Raw genomic sequence first — 17,275 nt, 5'->3', positions numbered from 1 at the left:
TCTACAGGCCTAAAGAAGAGGTGCCAGTATGGTTTTTGTTTTGTTTTGTTTAAAATTTTTATTTGTTTTTGCCTGAGTGAAGAGATGTTTGAAAGGATAAGACTGCTCCAGCTGGTGCCTGTAAGGTACTCCAGGTACATCAGAGCCCGCTCATATTTGCGAATAACTGTCTTCTCCAACCATTGCACTTGAGCCTTCAACTGTCTAAAAGGCGACCAAGCAGTAACAATTCAGTAGTACTTTTGCTGTGACAAGTTACGTAGGTGTTGTCAAAATAGTGCTTCCCCCCCCCGCCTTTTTCTCCCTTAGCATCTGCTCAGGATCAGGCTTTCTGTATATTTGAATTCGCTCCTCTAGTGTCCGTATCCATGCTCCCAATTCCTGATCCTGTGACAGGTCGCTGCCTAGCGCGATGCTTTCTCTGCATCATTTTTCCACGAGGTTTTCTTCATTGCGTTGTGATGGAAGGTCTGCCGTTGGGTTCGTTACGATGATCAGATGGTACCGGTCGTTACGATGGTCTGGCGGTACCAGACCCTGGTGCATTTTAGTTGGAGCAAAACGCCCTGATGGATTTGTGTTGTATTTTGCAAGCCCCGACTTTGGTTTTTGATCAGATCCTCTATTTGAGCGTCTTCAGTTTTGCACATCTTCCTGCTGATGTGGTGGTAGCAGCCGTCCTGCTTTCCCTGCTCCGCAAACTGCTGAAGAGAGGGCCAGGCCAGGAGCACGGCTGGCCATCGCAGAGACGTAGCTTGTAGCCATCCACGTAACTGGCTGATGTTTAACTTCTCCGCTTAGCTGCTCACCGCCTGTGAACCACACAACCAGCTGGAGCGCCAGCAGTAAAAGATGTAAAGTCTTCAATTCCTGGAGGCCGTGGAGGTGAGAAGAGTATGTGCTTGGGACCTGCGTCCCCGAGGTGGCTCCTCGGGCCATCCTGTTCTGTGTGGCACTCCTCCGGAAGAGCTCGTTCCTCTCTGCAGCCCTGAAACACCGTCGTCCTCTTTGGGAAAAGCATGAAGAATTCGGGAGGAACAACGGGACGCTCTCTAGTTTGGCAGCGGGCAGCTGCTGCCAGCCACGAGACAGCCGTGGCGTGGGACCCCGCCAGGGGTGACCTTCCAGCCCGCATGCAGCCAGTCCCCGAACCTTCCCTCCTCCGCGTGGAAGCTGACCGAGCTCCCTCAGTCCTGCGCGCGTTAGCTAGGCTCTGTGGCTTTGGTGTAGCTCGAGCTCTTCTCTGTGTACTGCCTGGCCCTCGCCCTCCCTCCAAGTGTTTGTGTTCGCCACCTTCGGAAAAGGATAACCTAGAGAAAAAATTTACAGTTGCGAATGAACATTTGATTCATATATAAAGATTATTTTTATACTTTTTTTGCAAGGAAAGAAAAATTGCCTGTAATATTTGTACAGTGTTCTCTGACGTGAATAAACAAACACACAGGAAAAAAAAAAAAAAAAAACAACAAACTTTCCAGAGTTTCCCACCCCCACCCTGGCCTATGCCTCCGGGCTCCGGAGGGACGGGTCCCCCACACGAACAGTGGGGTGCCACCGTCCCCCCTTTCCCGGCGAGGAGGTGGGTCCCACCGAGCCCGCGTCAGCTCAGGTGAGGGGGCAGGGCAGCGTGGGGACCGGCAGCGGGGTGCTCCGGGAGGCGGGGAGGCAGCGGCGACCCGGAACTGCGGGGCGGCGGGGCGGGGAGCTGTGCCGAAGGGTGCCGGTGCCTCTGCGGGAGCCATGCCGCCGCCCAAGGACGTGGTGAAGATCGCCATCCAGATGGTGGGAGCCATCCCGCAGCTCATCGACCTCCAGCAGGTACCGCTCGGCACCCGCAAACCCCCCTGCCGGACCCCTGACCCCAGCTGATGGCTGTTCTCTCGCTCGCAGACCAAGCCCCTCGCCTCCGTGCTCAAGGACGTCTGCGATGCGTGAGTACCGTGCCCGTCGCCCACCACCGGCTCGTGACAGCCCGCCACTGGGCTGCCACCAGCCCGGCAGTGACCGGCACTAGCCGTACCAAGCAGTGACCGGCCGCCTGTCGCCGCAGGTGGAGCCTGCCCAATGCCGAGCACTATGCCCTGCAGTACGCAGACGGACGGCAGACCTACATCACTGAGTCGGTGAGACGCCCACCCACCTCTCCCCAGCCCCACCGGCACGGTGCTCACCGCTCACCCGTTCCTTTCTCCTTACAGAACCGCGGGGAGATTAAGAACGGGAGCATTTTACGGCTGACCACCTCCCCGGTACATCCCTCCGTCCCCCCCGTCTCCTTCTCCGCCGCGTGCTCCGGTGGGATGTCCCCCTGCGATGGGGCGATGTGGTGCTCCAAGCCCTCTGCCACTGCCTCGCTCGGTGACTTCTGGCTCATGACGGCTCCTCTTGGTGCCTCAGGCCTAGCAGACCTGTCTCAACCTTCATCCTCCCTCGGCAGAGCCTGGGGGAGTTTGAAGAGAAACTAAATCATCCTGAGACGCTTTGGATGTGTGGGCCAACTCATCAAACGTTCTTAGCTTTGCACCGGCCTGACCTTCTTCCTCAGCTCCTTCTGGTTTCTGCTCTAGTGGCTCTGTCTCGCTCCAGCTCCTCACCGGGGCTGCTCTAGCCCAGGCCTCCTTCCAAAACTTGTGCTTAAGCTCTTCCAGCCTCCTCCAAGCTTCTCGCTGTCTTTTGATGAGCCTCTTTGGCTTCATTCTTTCCTTCCTGATAGGATCAAGAAGCAGAGAGGTTGTACAGTGGGATCCAGAGCAACAACTCGGATGTGAAGACTGACTCGCTGAAGAAGCTTGCGAGCCTCTCCCAGGACGTTACCTTTGCTCAGGAATTCATCAACAGGAACGGCTTAAAAAAAATCTTCTGTATTGTGGAAGAAGGGAATGAGTGAGTATCAGGAGAGGACTTTCCTTGCAGTTCTTGACTTTTATTCTCCCTCGCTAATGCTGCATGAGCCCCAAGCTGGGCATTGGAGTGGACTCCATTCGTGTTCCTGGCTTGTTGACCCCTGTGCTGTGGCACGAAGGGCAGCGCTGGTGGCAGGGGCTTGGCTCCGCAGGCTCCTTACCTGCCTGGCAGTGGGGAGTAGGTCCCCAGGGTTCTGTGGTCCTGACTCCCCTTGTGAATGTGACCGGGCTTGAACCTCCCATCCATTTACTGGCTGGGTCATCTGCAGCCCTATGGGTTTTGCTGGCAGGAAACCTCCTGTGATGATCGTGGCCTCTGCTGCTGCTCGTTCCTCCCACCCCGAATAATCCCTCTGCCATGAGGTTTGAGCTGCGAGAGGTCTGCAGGCAGCTCAAGAAAACCCCAAACTGCCAAACTAGCGCCTGCCTGACTCTTGCAGGACGTGAGGCTGCATCTCCTCTGCGCTCCTATCTCACAGAGGATGTGGAGCCCAACACCAGGCAGTGCAGCGCGCGTTTCTTGGAAATAGGAGGAGGGATTTAGGGTGACTTGGCTTTCCTGAGGGCTCGTCTTCAGTGATCTTTGTACTGTGGTAACACAGCTTTCCAGAAACAAACCTCCCCTACCTTGACTTCCTGGGATGACTAAGCGAGAGTCCGATTTCTTACCCAATTGTTTCTCTTTCCTTTCTTCTCCTGCTCACTGCTCTCTGCTTGTCTAGCTGTCTCTAACGTACCCACCAACATGCAGCTGTACTTACGGTGGCGACTGTGGGGTATCTAGGTCCACCTCACTGTGTTTGCTCATCTGTTCCTCCAGTACGGGGGAGATGCTAGCTCACACCCTGAAGGCCTTCATGGAGCTGATGGAGCATGATTTTGTTTCCTGGGAGACTCTTAGTGCAGCCTTCATCAAGAAGGTAAGCACCTTCTGCGGTCTCCACAGCCTGTGCCCTTGGGATTCCTTGTTACCCCCGTCACCCAGGCTCCGCCTGCCATTGACAGACGGTTGTATGTCTCGTAGATAGTGAGTTACGTCAATATGAACGCGGTGGATGCATCTGTCCAGCAGCTCTCCTTGTCTATCTTGGAGAACATGGTACCCACCAGTCGCGTCCTCTTTGAGCTAGTCAAAAAAGAAGTGACACTGGATCGTCTCCTCACCCACCTGCAGGTGTAAGTGGAGAGGCCAGAGCACCGTTCGCCCCCATCCCAGAGCCGGTGGGCGTGAGGTGATGGAGGGCATTTCTCTGGGTTATCCCCGGCACAGTGTTGTGCTGTCCCTTCCTAAACATGGTGGGCAGCCTGTCCTGTCCCCGCTGCTGGGGGAGGGATGGACTGTCCTGTTTCCAGGTCAGATTCCTTCATTCATGGCCTGTTTCATTTGGATATTTTACTTCTTTAGCTGACCTGCCTTTGTTCTGATGTTGGCTCTTCCTTCCCTTTCTCCGGTGTATCTAGGAGCAGTAGAATATTCCCTGCAACCTGGGGTGGTGGTGCTGTACTGAGCAAACAGTTTGTTAAATCCCTCAGCTAAAGATGGGTTCTTTGTTCCCTCCTCTTCCTCATGACTCTGCATCTCTTCGGTTTGTAGGTTTTCTTTCTTAGAAAATGGAGAGGCTTACGCCCAGGGCTCCTGCCAGACAGGAGTCTGCTGCTCGCCGTGGGTTTTCCTCCGGCTCCAAAATGCCGCACCCATGGGTTTGTGCAGAGCAATATCTGATCCACCCATGGGTGCTCCTCAATCACAGCTGTGGGGACCACCTCACCCCTGGCCCTGCTGTCAGCAGCTGCTCACTCATGGCTCTGGCCTCCCTGGGTCCCCCAGCTCCGAGCAGTGGGGTCCAGCAGTGAAGGGGGGGAAACGATGGGCTTGCCTTGGGGAGGGCAAGACCACCCTTAGAGCTGGTGACTCTCCCCATCCTCCTCCTCCTGCAGGACAAACGCCCAGCTGCAGCTGAAGGCCATGGCCCTGCTCATCGCGCTGCTGCTGTCTGCGACCGATGCTGAGCGGCAGGTAAGGGGCTGCTCTCTGCCCGCGGGCAGTTTCCAGGGGCGGGTGACGGTGGGGTGGTGGGCGTTGCAGATCCGAGCACCACAGTGCCACTATCACGGGGCTGCTCTGCCAAGATGCCTCTGCTGTCTCGCACCCCTGGGAGTAGTTTTGGGGAGCTGCAAGATCTCAAATGCCAGGAGAAGTGTCACGGCTGGTGGTGGCACAGTGACTGTGGTGGCCCAGACCCAGCGCCTGGCACATCGGGGCCGTCACAGCTGGGCCACTCTGCAATGGGGCCTTGGGCAGCTGGGTCTTCCACTGTAGTGTTTGCGTTCTCTGGGATGGTGGGGCTGGCTGTGAGAGGTGCCTGGAGATGCTCAAAGTCAGCATCCTCACTCTGCCTCTTCTCCTTGACTGACACAACCCCCCCTGGCAGCCTGGTGGGGCAAGATCTATTTGAGCCCCACTGGGGTGGGCTAGTCCTGGCTGTCAGGGCAATGGAAACTGGGGGCAGGTCTCCTGCTCACCAGTGTCCCTCCTCAGACTGCCAGTTCCCTTCTGTCCCCACCCTGCCTGTGGCCCAGAGCCAGGCACGGCAGGGAAGTGGGTCTGCAGAGGGAACACCAGCTTTTTTTTTTTTTTTTTTTTTTTTTTTTTTTTTTTTGGGAAATGGTGGTGTGCTGAGCCGGGGAACATTTCACAGCCTTTTCCTTTCCTAGGAGATGATGGACTACCTGAGGGAGAAGAACATCAGGCAGTTTATCCACAAGGTGAGGAGCTGTGCTTCATCCTCTCTCCTTCCTCCCCAGCCCCCGTCGCCTCAGCCCCAGCCTTTGGTGGCCATGCCTGGCTGGGTGGCCTACGTGCACCACTCCCTTTCCTCGATGCCTCCTATGGGTGCTGCTGTGCTGGCACCCATGTGCTCAGGGTTGCACCTCCAGCTGCCTGTGGTTCAGTGCGCCCACCTCTCTCCCAGCCCTGAGGGGAGCTGCCCAATTCCTTACGCCCCTTTGAGCAGCGGGACCTGCCGAGCTTCGGCTGTTGGCCCCTGGGCTTGGAGGAACCGGGAGCAGCAGCCTGGGGGAACCTTCTCACTCATGGTTTCCTCTAGAACATCATCCACAGCTCCGAGCCGCTGGCGGACGAGATGGCCCATTACCTGTACGTGCTGCAGTCTGTCAGCCTCAACCTGCACGAACGTCGCATGAGGACCTCCATGGATCCCTACTCACAGGTCTGCGAGCGCTCTCCTTGCGAGTCTGGCCCTGCTGTCTTCCACCCGTGGCAGCAGACGTGGGTGAAGGCACATTACATTTTATCGTCAGTTGGTCCTGGGAGAACCTGCTTGCATGGGGCTCACCAGCACGCCCTCCTCTCCTCTCTCCCTCCAGGAACAGCGGGAGCTCCTCCAGTCTCTGCGCCAAACCGCCTTTGAGTCAGAGAGCGAGGCCCCCACCAGCAACTTCAGCACCGAGCGGCGGCGATCCCTGTGTGCCAAGGAGTTCCGCAAGCTGGGCTTCGTGGTGCGTCCCCCCCGCACCCCCTTCCCAGCTGTCCCTGTTGATGCCGATGGGCCACCATGCAGAACCTCCCTTCTGCTCCCTCGGCACCGCTAAACAGCGGGTGCTGCGGAGCTGCCGGAGCTCAAAAGGCAAACCCCATGGCTGCGTCAGGAGGACTCTGCTGCTTGGAGAAGAAAGCAGCAGTTGCTAAATTCCATCCTTTTGTGTCCTCCTAGAACAACAGCAACCCAGCAGAGGACCTCCGCCGTGCCCCACCAGGACTCCTTGCCCTCGACAACATGGTGTATTTCTCCAGGCACACCCCCAACGCCTATAGCAGGGTGCGTGCTCTCTGACGGAGAACTCCCTGGTGCTGGTGGATCTCCACCTTCTTTTCCTTTCCTTGTCCTTGGCCAGACCCAGGCGAGGATGTCCCTTTTGGGCAGATGTCCTACTGTTGCCCTGTTTCAGATGGAGCCAAGGTCCTCCCTGTGGGTAGGAGCAGCCATTTGAGGCTGGTGGCACTGAAGGGTCCTCATAATTTTTAGTTTTTTGCCCACAGCTTGGTTTCCAGGCCTTGTTCGCATCTGCGCAAAATGGGGCAATTGGGGCAAAATGGGGCGATTTGGGCAAAACCAGCCAGTGGCTGCAGAGCATTAGCCACACTCTGACCCGCTGTGCCTGCGATCAGGTCCCGCACTGTGGCAGGGGAAGGAGGATGCTGGGGCTGGGTTTTGGGGACAGTAAATTACTTCTGTTAAGATGGTTCGACTCGGGGAGGGGGGGGACAGCTTGCCCTCTGAGTTTCTGGACCGTGTAATGCAAGGCAACGATCCTCTCCTCCAGTTTGTCCTCGAGAACAGCAGCCGGGAAGACAAACACGAATGTCCCTTCGCTCGAAGCAGCATCCAGCTCACCCTGATCCTCTGCGAGATCCTGCACGTTGGAGAGCCGTGTACGTGTGTGCCCTGCTTGTCCTTCTCCCTGCCCTGCTGCCTGCTGGCCGGCAGGAGCTGGGGACAAGCTGCCAGGGCAGGGCGCTGTGTACGTGGGGCCACCAGGCTCAGGCGTGGCCGACAGCAGGGGAAGGGGAGGGAGGGCTGGGAAATGTCCAGGTTCTCCTGGATGCTGAAATTCCCTAGAAAAACTGGGGAGTGTGGCATCATCTGTCCTTCTCACCGCAGGCTCGGAGACGGCTCAGGCCTTTTACCCTATGTTCTTCGGGCAGGATCATTTCTTTGAAGAGCTCTTCTGCATCTGCATCCAGCTGGTGAACAAGACCTGGAAGGAGATGCGTGCTACCCAGGAGGACTTTGACAAGGTGTGAGAGGATGCAGGTCTCGGGGCTGGGTCCACGGGCTGTACATAAATTCAGAGGGTCTGAGGAGCATCACCAGCCTGGGGGTGACGTCCTGGGCCCTGCAGGTGCTGCAGGTGGTGCGGGAGCAGATCACCAGGACCCTGTCCCTCAAGCCCACCTCCCTGGAGCTCTTCAAGACCAGAGTGAACGCGCTGAACTACAGCGAGATCCTGAAGCTGCGGCAGACGGAGCGGCTGCACCAGGAGGAGACGCTGGCTGTGCCCGTGCTGTGAGTGGGTTGCGGGCAGGGAGCCGGAGCTGCGATGAGGGGCCGTGGGGTGCTCAGCATGGGGCTGGGGAGGTCAGCGAGCGCCTGCTGAAGTGGCTGTGCCTCCTCTTCTGCTGGCTGTCACCCCAGGGAGTTACGTGAGAGGCTGAAGCCGGAGCTCCTGGAGCTGATCCGACAGCAGCGCCTGCTGCACCTCTGTGAGGGCACCCTCTTCCGCAAGATCAGCAGCCGCCGCAGGCAGGGTGAGTGCCAGGCGGGGGTCCTGGGAGGGGGACAGAGGCTTGTCCCCATGTCCTCTGCCACCGGGTTCCCCGATTCATCTGTGTGAGGAGCAGCACGCCTGGCTCCCTGGATGGCTGGCGTGGGCTAACCCACGGGGTGGGACCAAGTGGGGTGTGCTCCATCTCAGCGAGGGGATGCTGAGCTCTTCCCGACGGTCCTTCTGCTGCAGACAAGCTCTGGTACTGCCGCCTGTCACCCAACCACAAGGTGCTGCACTACGGGGACGTGGAGGAGGGGGTGAACTCTCCCCCCATCGAGAGCCTGCCAGAGAAAAGTAGGTGATGGGGAGAAAGAAGAGGGGGTAGGAAGGAGGGGAGCCCTCTGCCCACCCCAGCTGTGACGTGCTGGCGATGGTGTAAGGTGGGAATCGCCCCTCTGCCTGGCTGCCACACATGTGGCCCAGTGCCCGCTGGCACTGTGGAACTGGGAGCTGTGGGGGTTGCAGGCTGGGGTGGGATGGCTTTTGAAAGGGTGCTGCAGAGCGGCTTGAGCCCCCCCCTGAGTTGCAGATGGCTGTGAGCCCCTGCGCTTGGGCTCTGAGCTTGGGGGAGAGGAGAGCAGGTGCTCACAGCTCCTTCGCTTGCCCCAGTTCCTGTGGTGGACATGAAGATGCTGCTCGTGGGGAAGGAGTGTCCACACATGAAGGAAAAAAGCTCCGGGAAGCAGAACAAGGTCAGCACCTCCCACCCCACGCTGCGCAGTTCTTATGGGTTTTGGTGGTGGGTGGGTGGTGGCAGGTTGGGTGGTTTCATGGTGGTTTTTGATGTGGCTTGAGACTGGAGACCTTTTGGGTCTTCTGGGGTGCAGAGGAGAAGGCTGGGAGGCAGCTCCTGCTCTGAACCCCGCCAGAGCTGGAAAGACTCCAGCTGAGAAGATGGCTACCCACTGTGCTGTCCCTGCAGGACGTCCTGGAGCTGGCCTTCTCCATCGTGTACGACATGGAGGAATACTGCCTCAACTTCATTGCCCCCACCCGGTACGAGGTGAGCTCCAACGGCCCGCTGGGGAGACACACTGTGGCCAGATGTCCTTGCCAGGGGACTGCAGGCGGGGAAGGGAATTGTATGCGTGACCCGAGGGTGGGAGCCACAGGGAGGGACAGTCGCTGCCCAGGGCTGGTGACAGTCGCCTGTGCTCTGCTTCCCCAGTTCTGCCTCTGGACGGACGGGCTGAACGTGCTCCTGGGCAAGGAGATGACGAGCGAGCGAACGCAGACGGACCTTGATGTCCTGCTGTCTATGGAGCTCAAGCTGCGTCTCCTGGACCTGGAGAACATCAGCATCCCCGACACCCCCCCTCCCATCCCAAAGCCCCCCAGCAACTTAAACTTCTGCTACGACTTCAGCCATGCAGAGCAGTGAGTTCCTCCCTGTGTCCCGTCCCCCCTCTACGATCCCCAAAACTAAACCCCTTCCTCCAGGCTCTGTCCCTCATCTCTGGCCCAAAGGGACAAGCCCAGGCCCTGGCGAGGGGCTTGGGCATTTGCTACCTGCACCTTGCCCATCCCAGGGCCAACTGCCCACCCTTCCCTGCCTCTGTCCTGCTCTCCTGCGAGAGCACGGGGCTGAGCCACCGAGAGTCAGGCTCCTGTTTGAGGGGGGGTGACACGGCTGCTTTGCCCCCCTGCTGCGGGCAGGCAAGATGAAATACTTTCCAGACAACTAAACCCCTCTGTGGTAGTGTTGCCCCTGCTGACACCCCAGACAGGCTTTGGGCAGAGAGGGTGAGGATGTGGGCAGGACTAAAGGTACAGGCAGCCCTGTGACAGCTGGAGCAGGGGCAGCACTACAAAGGTACGAATCTGCTCTGCCTGACTGTCCCTATCAGCGCAGGGGCTCCCTTCTGGGCAAGAAAAGGGTTAAAAAAAGGATAAAACACCCTTTCTGCTCAGTTTGGTGAGCAGACAGCATCTCCAGAGCACAGTGTGCCTGCCCAGCCAGGCCTGTGCCACACTGAAATGTTTTCCTTTCCTGCTGAGCCCTTTGCACTCCTACCCCTGGAAGGGGGGTGTTTAGGGTATAAGGTCCCCCTCCCAGCACCATTTCAGCTGGGCAGGGGCTCACTGCCACTGTGTCTGGTGTGAGGAGGAGACCCCGGTCTGCCCTTACTGCCTGGCGCTGCGGCGCTTGTGCCAACCTTGGTGCCTTCTCCCGCCCTGGGCGGGTACTTGCACACTTCAGCGATGCTGCTGCACTACTGTACCATGACAAGCTACCTCCTCCCCGGCCCCCACTCCAGGATCCTGTACCTCCTCGTGCCTACATCTTCTCCAGCGGGTGTATCCTGTGACTGCAGCCACAGGTTGCCGGGGCTCCCGCCGTGCCTCTGCCTCCCATGTATTGGGACAATAAACACTTCTGAAAGAACTCAGGGCTGTGTCCTTTCCAAAGCTTTTCGGAAGGGGTCAGGCTGACCGTGGGCAAGAAGGGGCCAAAGCGGGTAAGGCTGGGGCTGTGCTGCAGCACAGGGCATGAAGAAGCCTTGGAGGATGGCTGGCAGGAAGGTTTTATTCCTGTTGCTGAGTGGAGGAGAGGGCACAGAGTCATGTCATTTCCAAGGAAGGCGGCTGTGGAGCTACAGCTAAGGCTGTTTCCAGCCTAGGAAGGTTTAGGAGTACTGTAGCTGGTCCCAGTACCAGTGCCTCTTGGGCTTGAAGCTTGGTGAGCAGTGTCCTGGCCACAGAGGCTGTTACAAGGAAAGATGAGGCTGGGTAAGGCAGTCTCTGCGAGGCTGCTGCCCTGCAGGACCAGGCTCTGCAGCCCCAGCTCCTGCCCCAAGCAACAAACCACCTCCCAGGAGCCATCAGAACCATGGAGGTGAGAGCAACGTGGCTCATTTAGCTTCAGGTCAGGCTCTTGATGGCTGTGCAGGATCCTGGCACTGTGGGGCACCTTCTCCTACGAGCCAAGGGGCTGTACAGAGGTGCCGAGGTGGGGAGGGCAGGCACCGGCGCCCCAAACCCCTGGGCTGCGCCGTGGGACCAGGGGGAAGGCCTCCGGGTCCCCTGGGGCTGGGGACCGCAGAAACCCCCCAGGGACGGGGGAGTCCTCGGGGACCGGGGGGAGAGGGCCCAGACCCGGAAGAGGGAACCGGGAGGGGGACCAGGAAGGGACCCGAGGCCTCCCCCACGGCCTCAAGTAGGCCCCTGCCGCCATGTCCCAGGCGCGGCCCCACCACTTCCGGTCCCTCCAGTTCCGGTGGGGGTCACTTCCGGTGTGGCCGGAAGCGGAGTGTGGAGCCGGCGCGGCCATGGCGGTGAGTGGCGGGGCCGGGGCCGGGGCCGGGGCCGGAGGGTGCGGGCGGCCGGGGTAAGGGAGGCCGCTGACCACCTGTCTTGGCTCCGCAGCCCAAGGGGAAGGCGGGCACCAAGGGTAAGAAGCAGATCTTCGAGGAGAACCGGGAGACGCTGCGCTTCTACCTCCGCATCATCCTTGGGGCCTCGGTGAGCGGGACCCGGGGGGGATCCGGGGGGACCCGGGCCGGTGAGGAGGCCCCGGGGAAGCTGACAGCCGTGCCCTTCTCTCTCCTTAGGCCGTCTATGCTGTGGTGAACCTGGTGATCTTCTACTCTGCCGCCTCCGCCTGGACGTGGGTGAGCGCCTGGCCCGCTGCGGGCAGGACACCGGCTCCTGCCCTGGCGAGGGGCACCTGGGCCCGGCCCGGGGGAAAGCCGCGTCCTTTCCTGGTTGTCACGACCGGCGAGGCCAGCAGGCCCCCACTGCTCTGCCCCAGGGGTCACGGCTCTTGTGGTTGACAGCTGTTCCCTTGTTGCAGGTAGCGTTCGTCTTCAGCTCGGTGGTCTACGGCACCAGCTACCGGTCCATGAACTCCATGGCAAAGCCGTCTTTCACAGACGATGGCAGCCTTGCCGACGGGGGAATTGACCTGAATATGGAGCAGGGGATGGCAGAGTGAGTGTCCACACCCGCACGAGTCCAGGTGAGCAGGACCTGCTGCCTGAGCGTGCACGCAGAGCTAGGAGAGCCCCCTAGGGAGGAGGCCAGGCCTGAGCTCCCCCCTCAGCTTGCCCACCGGCACAGGCATGAGCAGCGCTGGAAGCCTGTAGCTGTTTTTATCCAAGAATGTACCTAAACTGTCCTCATTATCTGAATGCCTGCCCCGGTGTGCACCAGTTGCGAGCCGCCACGTGGGTACGTTGGCCTGGAATGGTCACTCTCCTTAGGGCTGAGGCACACGGGATCCCAAACGGTTCAGCCGGAGCAGGTTATAACCTTTTTTTCAGTGAAGAGACAGTGCTGACACTGTGCGTGCTTCTGCAATGCACAGAGGAATATAGAGTTTCTTTTTAAACCACTACTGCAGGTAGTGCTTGACAGAGCAGAAGGGCACGCGCTGCCAGTTACCCCATCCCAGCTGCAAACTGGCTGTGTCTTCAACTGTTCTACACACTAAAAAGCCTCCCCTCTGTCTTAGCTGCTTCCTCTCACCTCCTCAGCCTTTTCCACCCCCTGTGCTTGTGCGTTCTCTGTGTCTGACTGCAGACGGCGCCAAGCATTTGCCTGCCCAGTGTTCTTGGCAGTGATGTAACTCTTTTCGTCGATCAAGGAACATACAACAGTAATTCCTACAAAGCGCTGTTCAATAAAATAAGGAGAGACAGTACTGAAACAGCAGAAATATCTTCTAGATTTACATGTTTTCTAACAGAGAGCCTCAGAGTATTTACAGAAATCTGCGAGGTAGTCATGGATGTGTCAGGCTTTGCTCTCTGTCCTCCCTGCCTTCAGCCTCCGTCTGTTGGTCCGGCCTGTGTTGGGGATCCTCAGCGTGTGCTCAGCGAGGTACCTGGGATACTTGGCCCCTTCCCTGCAATGCTCTTGGCCTGCAATTTAAGGTTTACTTCCATCTTTCGCTTGCTGCCAGGCTTTTGAAGAAACACAGCAGGGCTTGGTTTCCAGCAGAGCCCTCTGCATCACATCGAGTGTTCTCGTGCTGGAAGGGCCATGTGTTGATTTATATATCTTTATTTTTCTTAACATAAGTTTTATTTCTGCAGCCAGCGGGTGTTATCAGACCGACTTGTGGGGCACAGAACCTGCTGTCTCTGCACAGGATGAGCTCTCATCTTGTGTTTTTGTTGGTGGAGTAGCACATTTTCTGCCTGCAGCCACAGTGACTCGGGTGTCTAGAGTGAGACTCAGCTGAGGGACGAGGTGGCCAGGAAGAGTGGGAGTTATTTCTGCTGTGACTTGTCAGCTGGGTGCTTTAAACCCTCTTCATCCTACAGTGACTTCTTTTTCCCGATGGTCAGCTGAGTGTTTTTCTCTTGTTTTACACTGTTCTGGCTCTCCTGAGCAGAAGCATAAAATCTTTTGGATATACCTTTTTTGTGAAACGCAACACGGGAGAGTCGAGTCAGGAAAATACGGAAGTTTGATGTCATCTGGGGTATCCTCCTTCTTGTGGGAGATGTGTACGGCACGGGGGCAGAGCGGGTGCCCCAGTAACTGCCCCGTGCATGTGTGTGATGGTGCTCAGGAGCAATGACTGACAGGAATTAGCACAGGGATCCCGTTACCTGCTGTGAAAAGGTGTTGGGTGCAGTCGTAGCACCGCTGCAGCGCGGTTGCAGACAGTACTTCCCTTGGTGCTGGGGCTCTGAGGTTTTTCTGCCTGAGCCGTACACTGTTGGCGTGAGTTTTGTGACACATTAAAATGAATTGAGGCTTTTCCGAGGCACGGTCTGTGCAAAACACAGCGCGGCTTGAAGGCAGAGCTGTAAAAACAACTTGTACAGCTGAAGTTCCCACCCTTACTCTCTACCTTTGTACCTGAGCCTGTGCGGAGCCCTCATCTGGGAGAGTGCAAGTCCTTCATTGTTTTAACCCTGTTGGTACCTAAATGCAAAGTGCTAACAAACACTCAGTGCTTCTCCTGCTGACTGTGTCCGTTTGTCAGGTGAAGCGCTCTAAGTTACCGCGTTGGGGATTGGGGAACCACTCTACGCTGGCGGTTACCTTCAGAAAGCAGCGGATGTTCTCCTGCCTCTCTGATGTAATGCGCGCTCTTTTGGAGCTGCTTCTGGAACGCTGCGGATTTGATGGCGTTTCCCTCGTGCTGTCTGTAACTGAAACAGATGCTGGGTGTTGTTTTGGGGTTGAGGAAGGCCGGCCTTGCTGGGAGAGCTGGGTTCAGTGGGAGCTCTGCCGTGACCCCCTCTGTGGCCTCCGGTGATGCATGAGGTTTCTGAACCTCGGTGTCCCGTCGTAGACCTGTCAATGGTGGATTCCGCAGGGTCTCAAGTTGATGGCGATGTCCCAACCTAAACCAGTTGTTCCTGGCGATGAATACCTAATGTCACTTCATATATAATACCTAATGTCACTGTGCTGCCCAGAATGAGATGAGCTATTTCGTTACCATTGCCTCTGCCTTTGTTTTCTCGACTCCATTCTTGGATGTGACTTGAGTGTTTCTTACTCCAGCGGATGATTGTTTAATGGGAGTGAAGGAGCTGGCGTTTTTCTAACCCATCTAACCCCCTCCCTGTGACTTGTGTTGAAAACCCAATACCTGTTTACCTCTCCTGGGTGTCACATTCCCCCCCACCCCGGTGGTGGCTGAGGTGTGGGCGGCTTGTCCCTCTCCGTAGCTGCTCTCAGCTCTGCCTCGGGCCGGCATGGAAGACCCCAGAGTCAGAGAAGCAGGAGGGGAGGGGCAGCCATCTGTTGCCGTAGCTGGACTTGCAGGTGATGGTGTTCTTGTCCTTGCGGCACCCCAGCCCTTTGGTGACCCTGCGCGTGTGTCTGCCAGCCTCTGCAATGGCACAGGGAACGTTCCCGCTTCCCATCAGTGCAGCCAGCCGTGCGCGGCTATGCTTTGTACCATGATACATGTCAAATCAGCGGGAGCCGGCTGCTGTTGCAGGCGGCGGAGGCGGTGGTTTTGTTGCTGATTTCCACTCCCCCGCATTCCTCAGCTTTCTCAATGTCCCTTTTCAGAGGGAGCCTGGCTCTTTAACTCATCCGATTTGGTTTTGTTTGTTTGTTTACTGCTCTGATTCTTCTAGATTACCGCGTGTGGCAAAGCATAGCTGCAGGGACAGTCCTTCTGTCGGGGCGGGCAGGGTCGCTCCCCCGCGGCGGTGCAGATGGGCTGTGTTGGCAGAGGAGCTGGTGTGTTCGGCGGGGGCGGGAATGGAAGGGTGATGCTTTGCTTTTCTTCCCTCAGGCACCTCAAGGATGTGATCCTGCTGACAGCTATAGTCCAAGTGCTGAGCTGCTTCTCGCTCTACGTCTGGTACTTCTGGCTCTTGGTAAGCCCCTGCGGTTTTCCTTGTTGCTCTGCGTTGCTCCTGTCTTTCCCTGTCATCAGAGACGAGGACGTTATTTATCCATTTCATTTCAGTGTCCTGTTTCAGGCCAAAACTCTCTTCTGATAAATTTTTTAATCCCCCTGTCAAATCTTGTTAAAAAGGAGACCGTACAAAGGAAAGAAGTCCTGATCCCTTCGAGTCAACCACGCAAAAACTAGGCTGGCCTTGGCCTTTCTCTCTGGCCCTGTGAAAGGGCAACAAGAAACATGAGGCAGATCAAAGCCAGCTTTGTGCACAGAGCCATTTTCTGAGTGTGGCAAACAGACTGTGCTTCTTGTTTGGTTTTCTCATTCACCAGCATGGACCGAGGCTGGGAACTGCTGGACACTGTGCGTAGATCAAACGCTGTAGGCTTTGATTTCCCCTTAACACACCAGGCTCTTTCTACTCCTGAGACGTTTGTCATGTGCCTTCCAGCTAAAACTGCTTTTGGAGAAGGAGAAAAAAATATCTCCGGTCAGTTAAAAAAATATCCCACAGTTGCTTTGAATATATCCCACAAAGGTACGTAAGGCAATCTTGGGAGAGTAGAAAGTCCTCTCGTTTCGGTCCTTCCTCACATATTCCTTTCTAGCTGGCCTGGCAGGGGGCAGCCTGAACTCTGTCCCCCGGAGACCATCCAGAGCGCATTTGTTTTCATTTAGAGAAACGTGGGTGTTTTTTTCTGAAGGAGGGAGAGGCAGAATGTCTGGGCAGCTGGATCTCTCTCTGGGTAATGCAGACCTGATGCTGGGATTTCCATATATGAAGCCCGAGTGCTGTATATGTATGCAAGTTCCTAAACCCTATGAAATCAGGCCATTTATTTTGGGCGCCTGCCATCGCCTTTGATTTCCGTGCGTCCTGTGATGCCCCTGAGCCAGCCTGTAAAGACATTCCAGCTCTTTTGGCTTCCTCAGTAGGACCAGCCCTCCTGACCGTAGCACTCCCCCTGCCAAAGCTGTCCCCAAAGTGACCAAGTTTGTGCCACACATGTTTTGCAGGCTCCGGGACGCGCTCTCTACCTCCTGTGGGTGAACATCCTGGGGCCCTGGTTTACAGCTGACTCTTCGCCCGCCGGTCAGGAACCAAATGAGAAGAAGCAACGCCGACAAGAACGCCGCCAGATGAAGCGTTTCTAGCCCTGCCTGGGAAGATAGATTAACGCCGTCTCTCATTTCCATGCTGTTATTTCATCAGAGATGCGACCGAAACCAATCCGAAACCATCGCAGTAGATCTCTTGCCCTCTGTCATTGCTGCCATTCCGCTAGAAAGGCCGCAAGAGACTTCCCTTGCTTGGTTCTTCACGCCAGCCGAGGCCTCGCTCCTTGGGACAACGAGGGGGGTGATGCTGGGATGTGTGTAAATACCTTTTTAAAGCAGCGCTGTGTCGCGTTTGAGGTTAGGGATTGCGACGTTGGAGGAAATAGTACATTAAAGAGCAGAGTCTTAACTGACCGTGCTGGCACTGTGTTCGTACAGGGCTGCTTGCAGAGGGCAGCTGTTAAAAATGCCAGAGACCTGGACCAGCGGGAAGCAAAATCCCCCAAGAAATGTGGGCTCAGCCCTTCCTGAGCTTGCTCTGTGCTGCCCTGCGAGAGGGGGAGCGTGGGCAGCTGGGGGGTGCTGTGACCGGGCCTGGCAGCCAAACTTGGAGACTTTGAGTTTGAGCCTTGGCCTGTGC

General features: G+C 57.2%; 2 protein-coding genes across 7 annotated transcripts; both read left to right on the top strand.

Annotated features, from left to right (window-relative positions):
- The first annotated feature begins 1,442 nt into the window (after positions 1 to 1,442).
- On the top strand, positions 1,443 to 10,644 carry ELMO3 (engulfment and cell motility 3). 6 transcript variants are annotated; one of them, XM_074583393.1, is made up of 20 exons: positions 1,443 to 1,821; positions 1,894 to 1,934; positions 2,054 to 2,126; positions 2,202 to 2,252; positions 2,717 to 2,886; positions 3,727 to 3,826; positions 3,931 to 4,082; positions 4,845 to 4,923; positions 5,622 to 5,672; positions 6,028 to 6,195; positions 6,294 to 6,425; positions 6,641 to 6,745; positions 7,251 to 7,359; positions 7,589 to 7,725; positions 7,830 to 7,993; positions 8,123 to 8,235; positions 8,445 to 8,549; positions 8,865 to 8,947; positions 9,178 to 9,258; positions 9,424 to 10,644. In XM_074583393.1, exons 1-20 carry the CDS (start codon positions 1,744 to 1,746, stop codon positions 9,634 to 9,636), a joined length of 2,205 nt encoding a protein of 734 aa, XP_074439494.1. In that variant the 5' UTR covers positions 1,443 to 1,743; the 3' UTR covers positions 9,637 to 10,644. The 6 variants fall into 6 exon arrangements, with proteins under 6 accessions (XP_074439494.1, XP_074439495.1, XP_074439497.1 ...); XM_074583394.1 differs by having other exon boundaries at positions 6,014 to 6,136; XM_074583396.1 differs by lacking the exons at positions 1,443 to 1,821; positions 1,894 to 1,934; positions 2,054 to 2,126; positions 2,202 to 2,252 and having other exon boundaries at positions 2,471 to 2,886; positions 3,629 to 3,826.
- Positions 10,645 to 11,466: 822 nt separating this feature from the next.
- On the top strand, positions 11,467 to 17,049 carry TMEM208 (transmembrane protein 208). Its single transcript, XM_074583391.1, has 6 exons — positions 11,467 to 11,530; positions 11,622 to 11,717; positions 11,807 to 11,866; positions 12,049 to 12,185; positions 15,466 to 15,550; positions 16,594 to 17,049. The coding sequence occupies exons 1-6, from the start codon at positions 11,525 to 11,527 to the stop codon at positions 16,729 to 16,731; spliced, it is 522 nt and encodes a 173-aa protein (XP_074439492.1). The 5' UTR covers positions 11,467 to 11,524; the 3' UTR covers positions 16,732 to 17,049.
- Positions 17,050 to 17,275: the final 226 nt, after the last annotated feature.

Source organism: Larus michahellis, chromosome 4 (assembly GCF_964199755.1).
Source record: "Larus michahellis chromosome 4, bLarMic1.1, whole genome shotgun sequence".
Lineage (NCBI taxonomy): Eukaryota > Metazoa > Chordata > Aves > Charadriiformes > Laridae > Larus > Larus michahellis.
The sequence above is the reverse complement of the archived record's forward strand: the minus strand, read 5'-3'. Positions and strand labels throughout refer to the sequence as shown.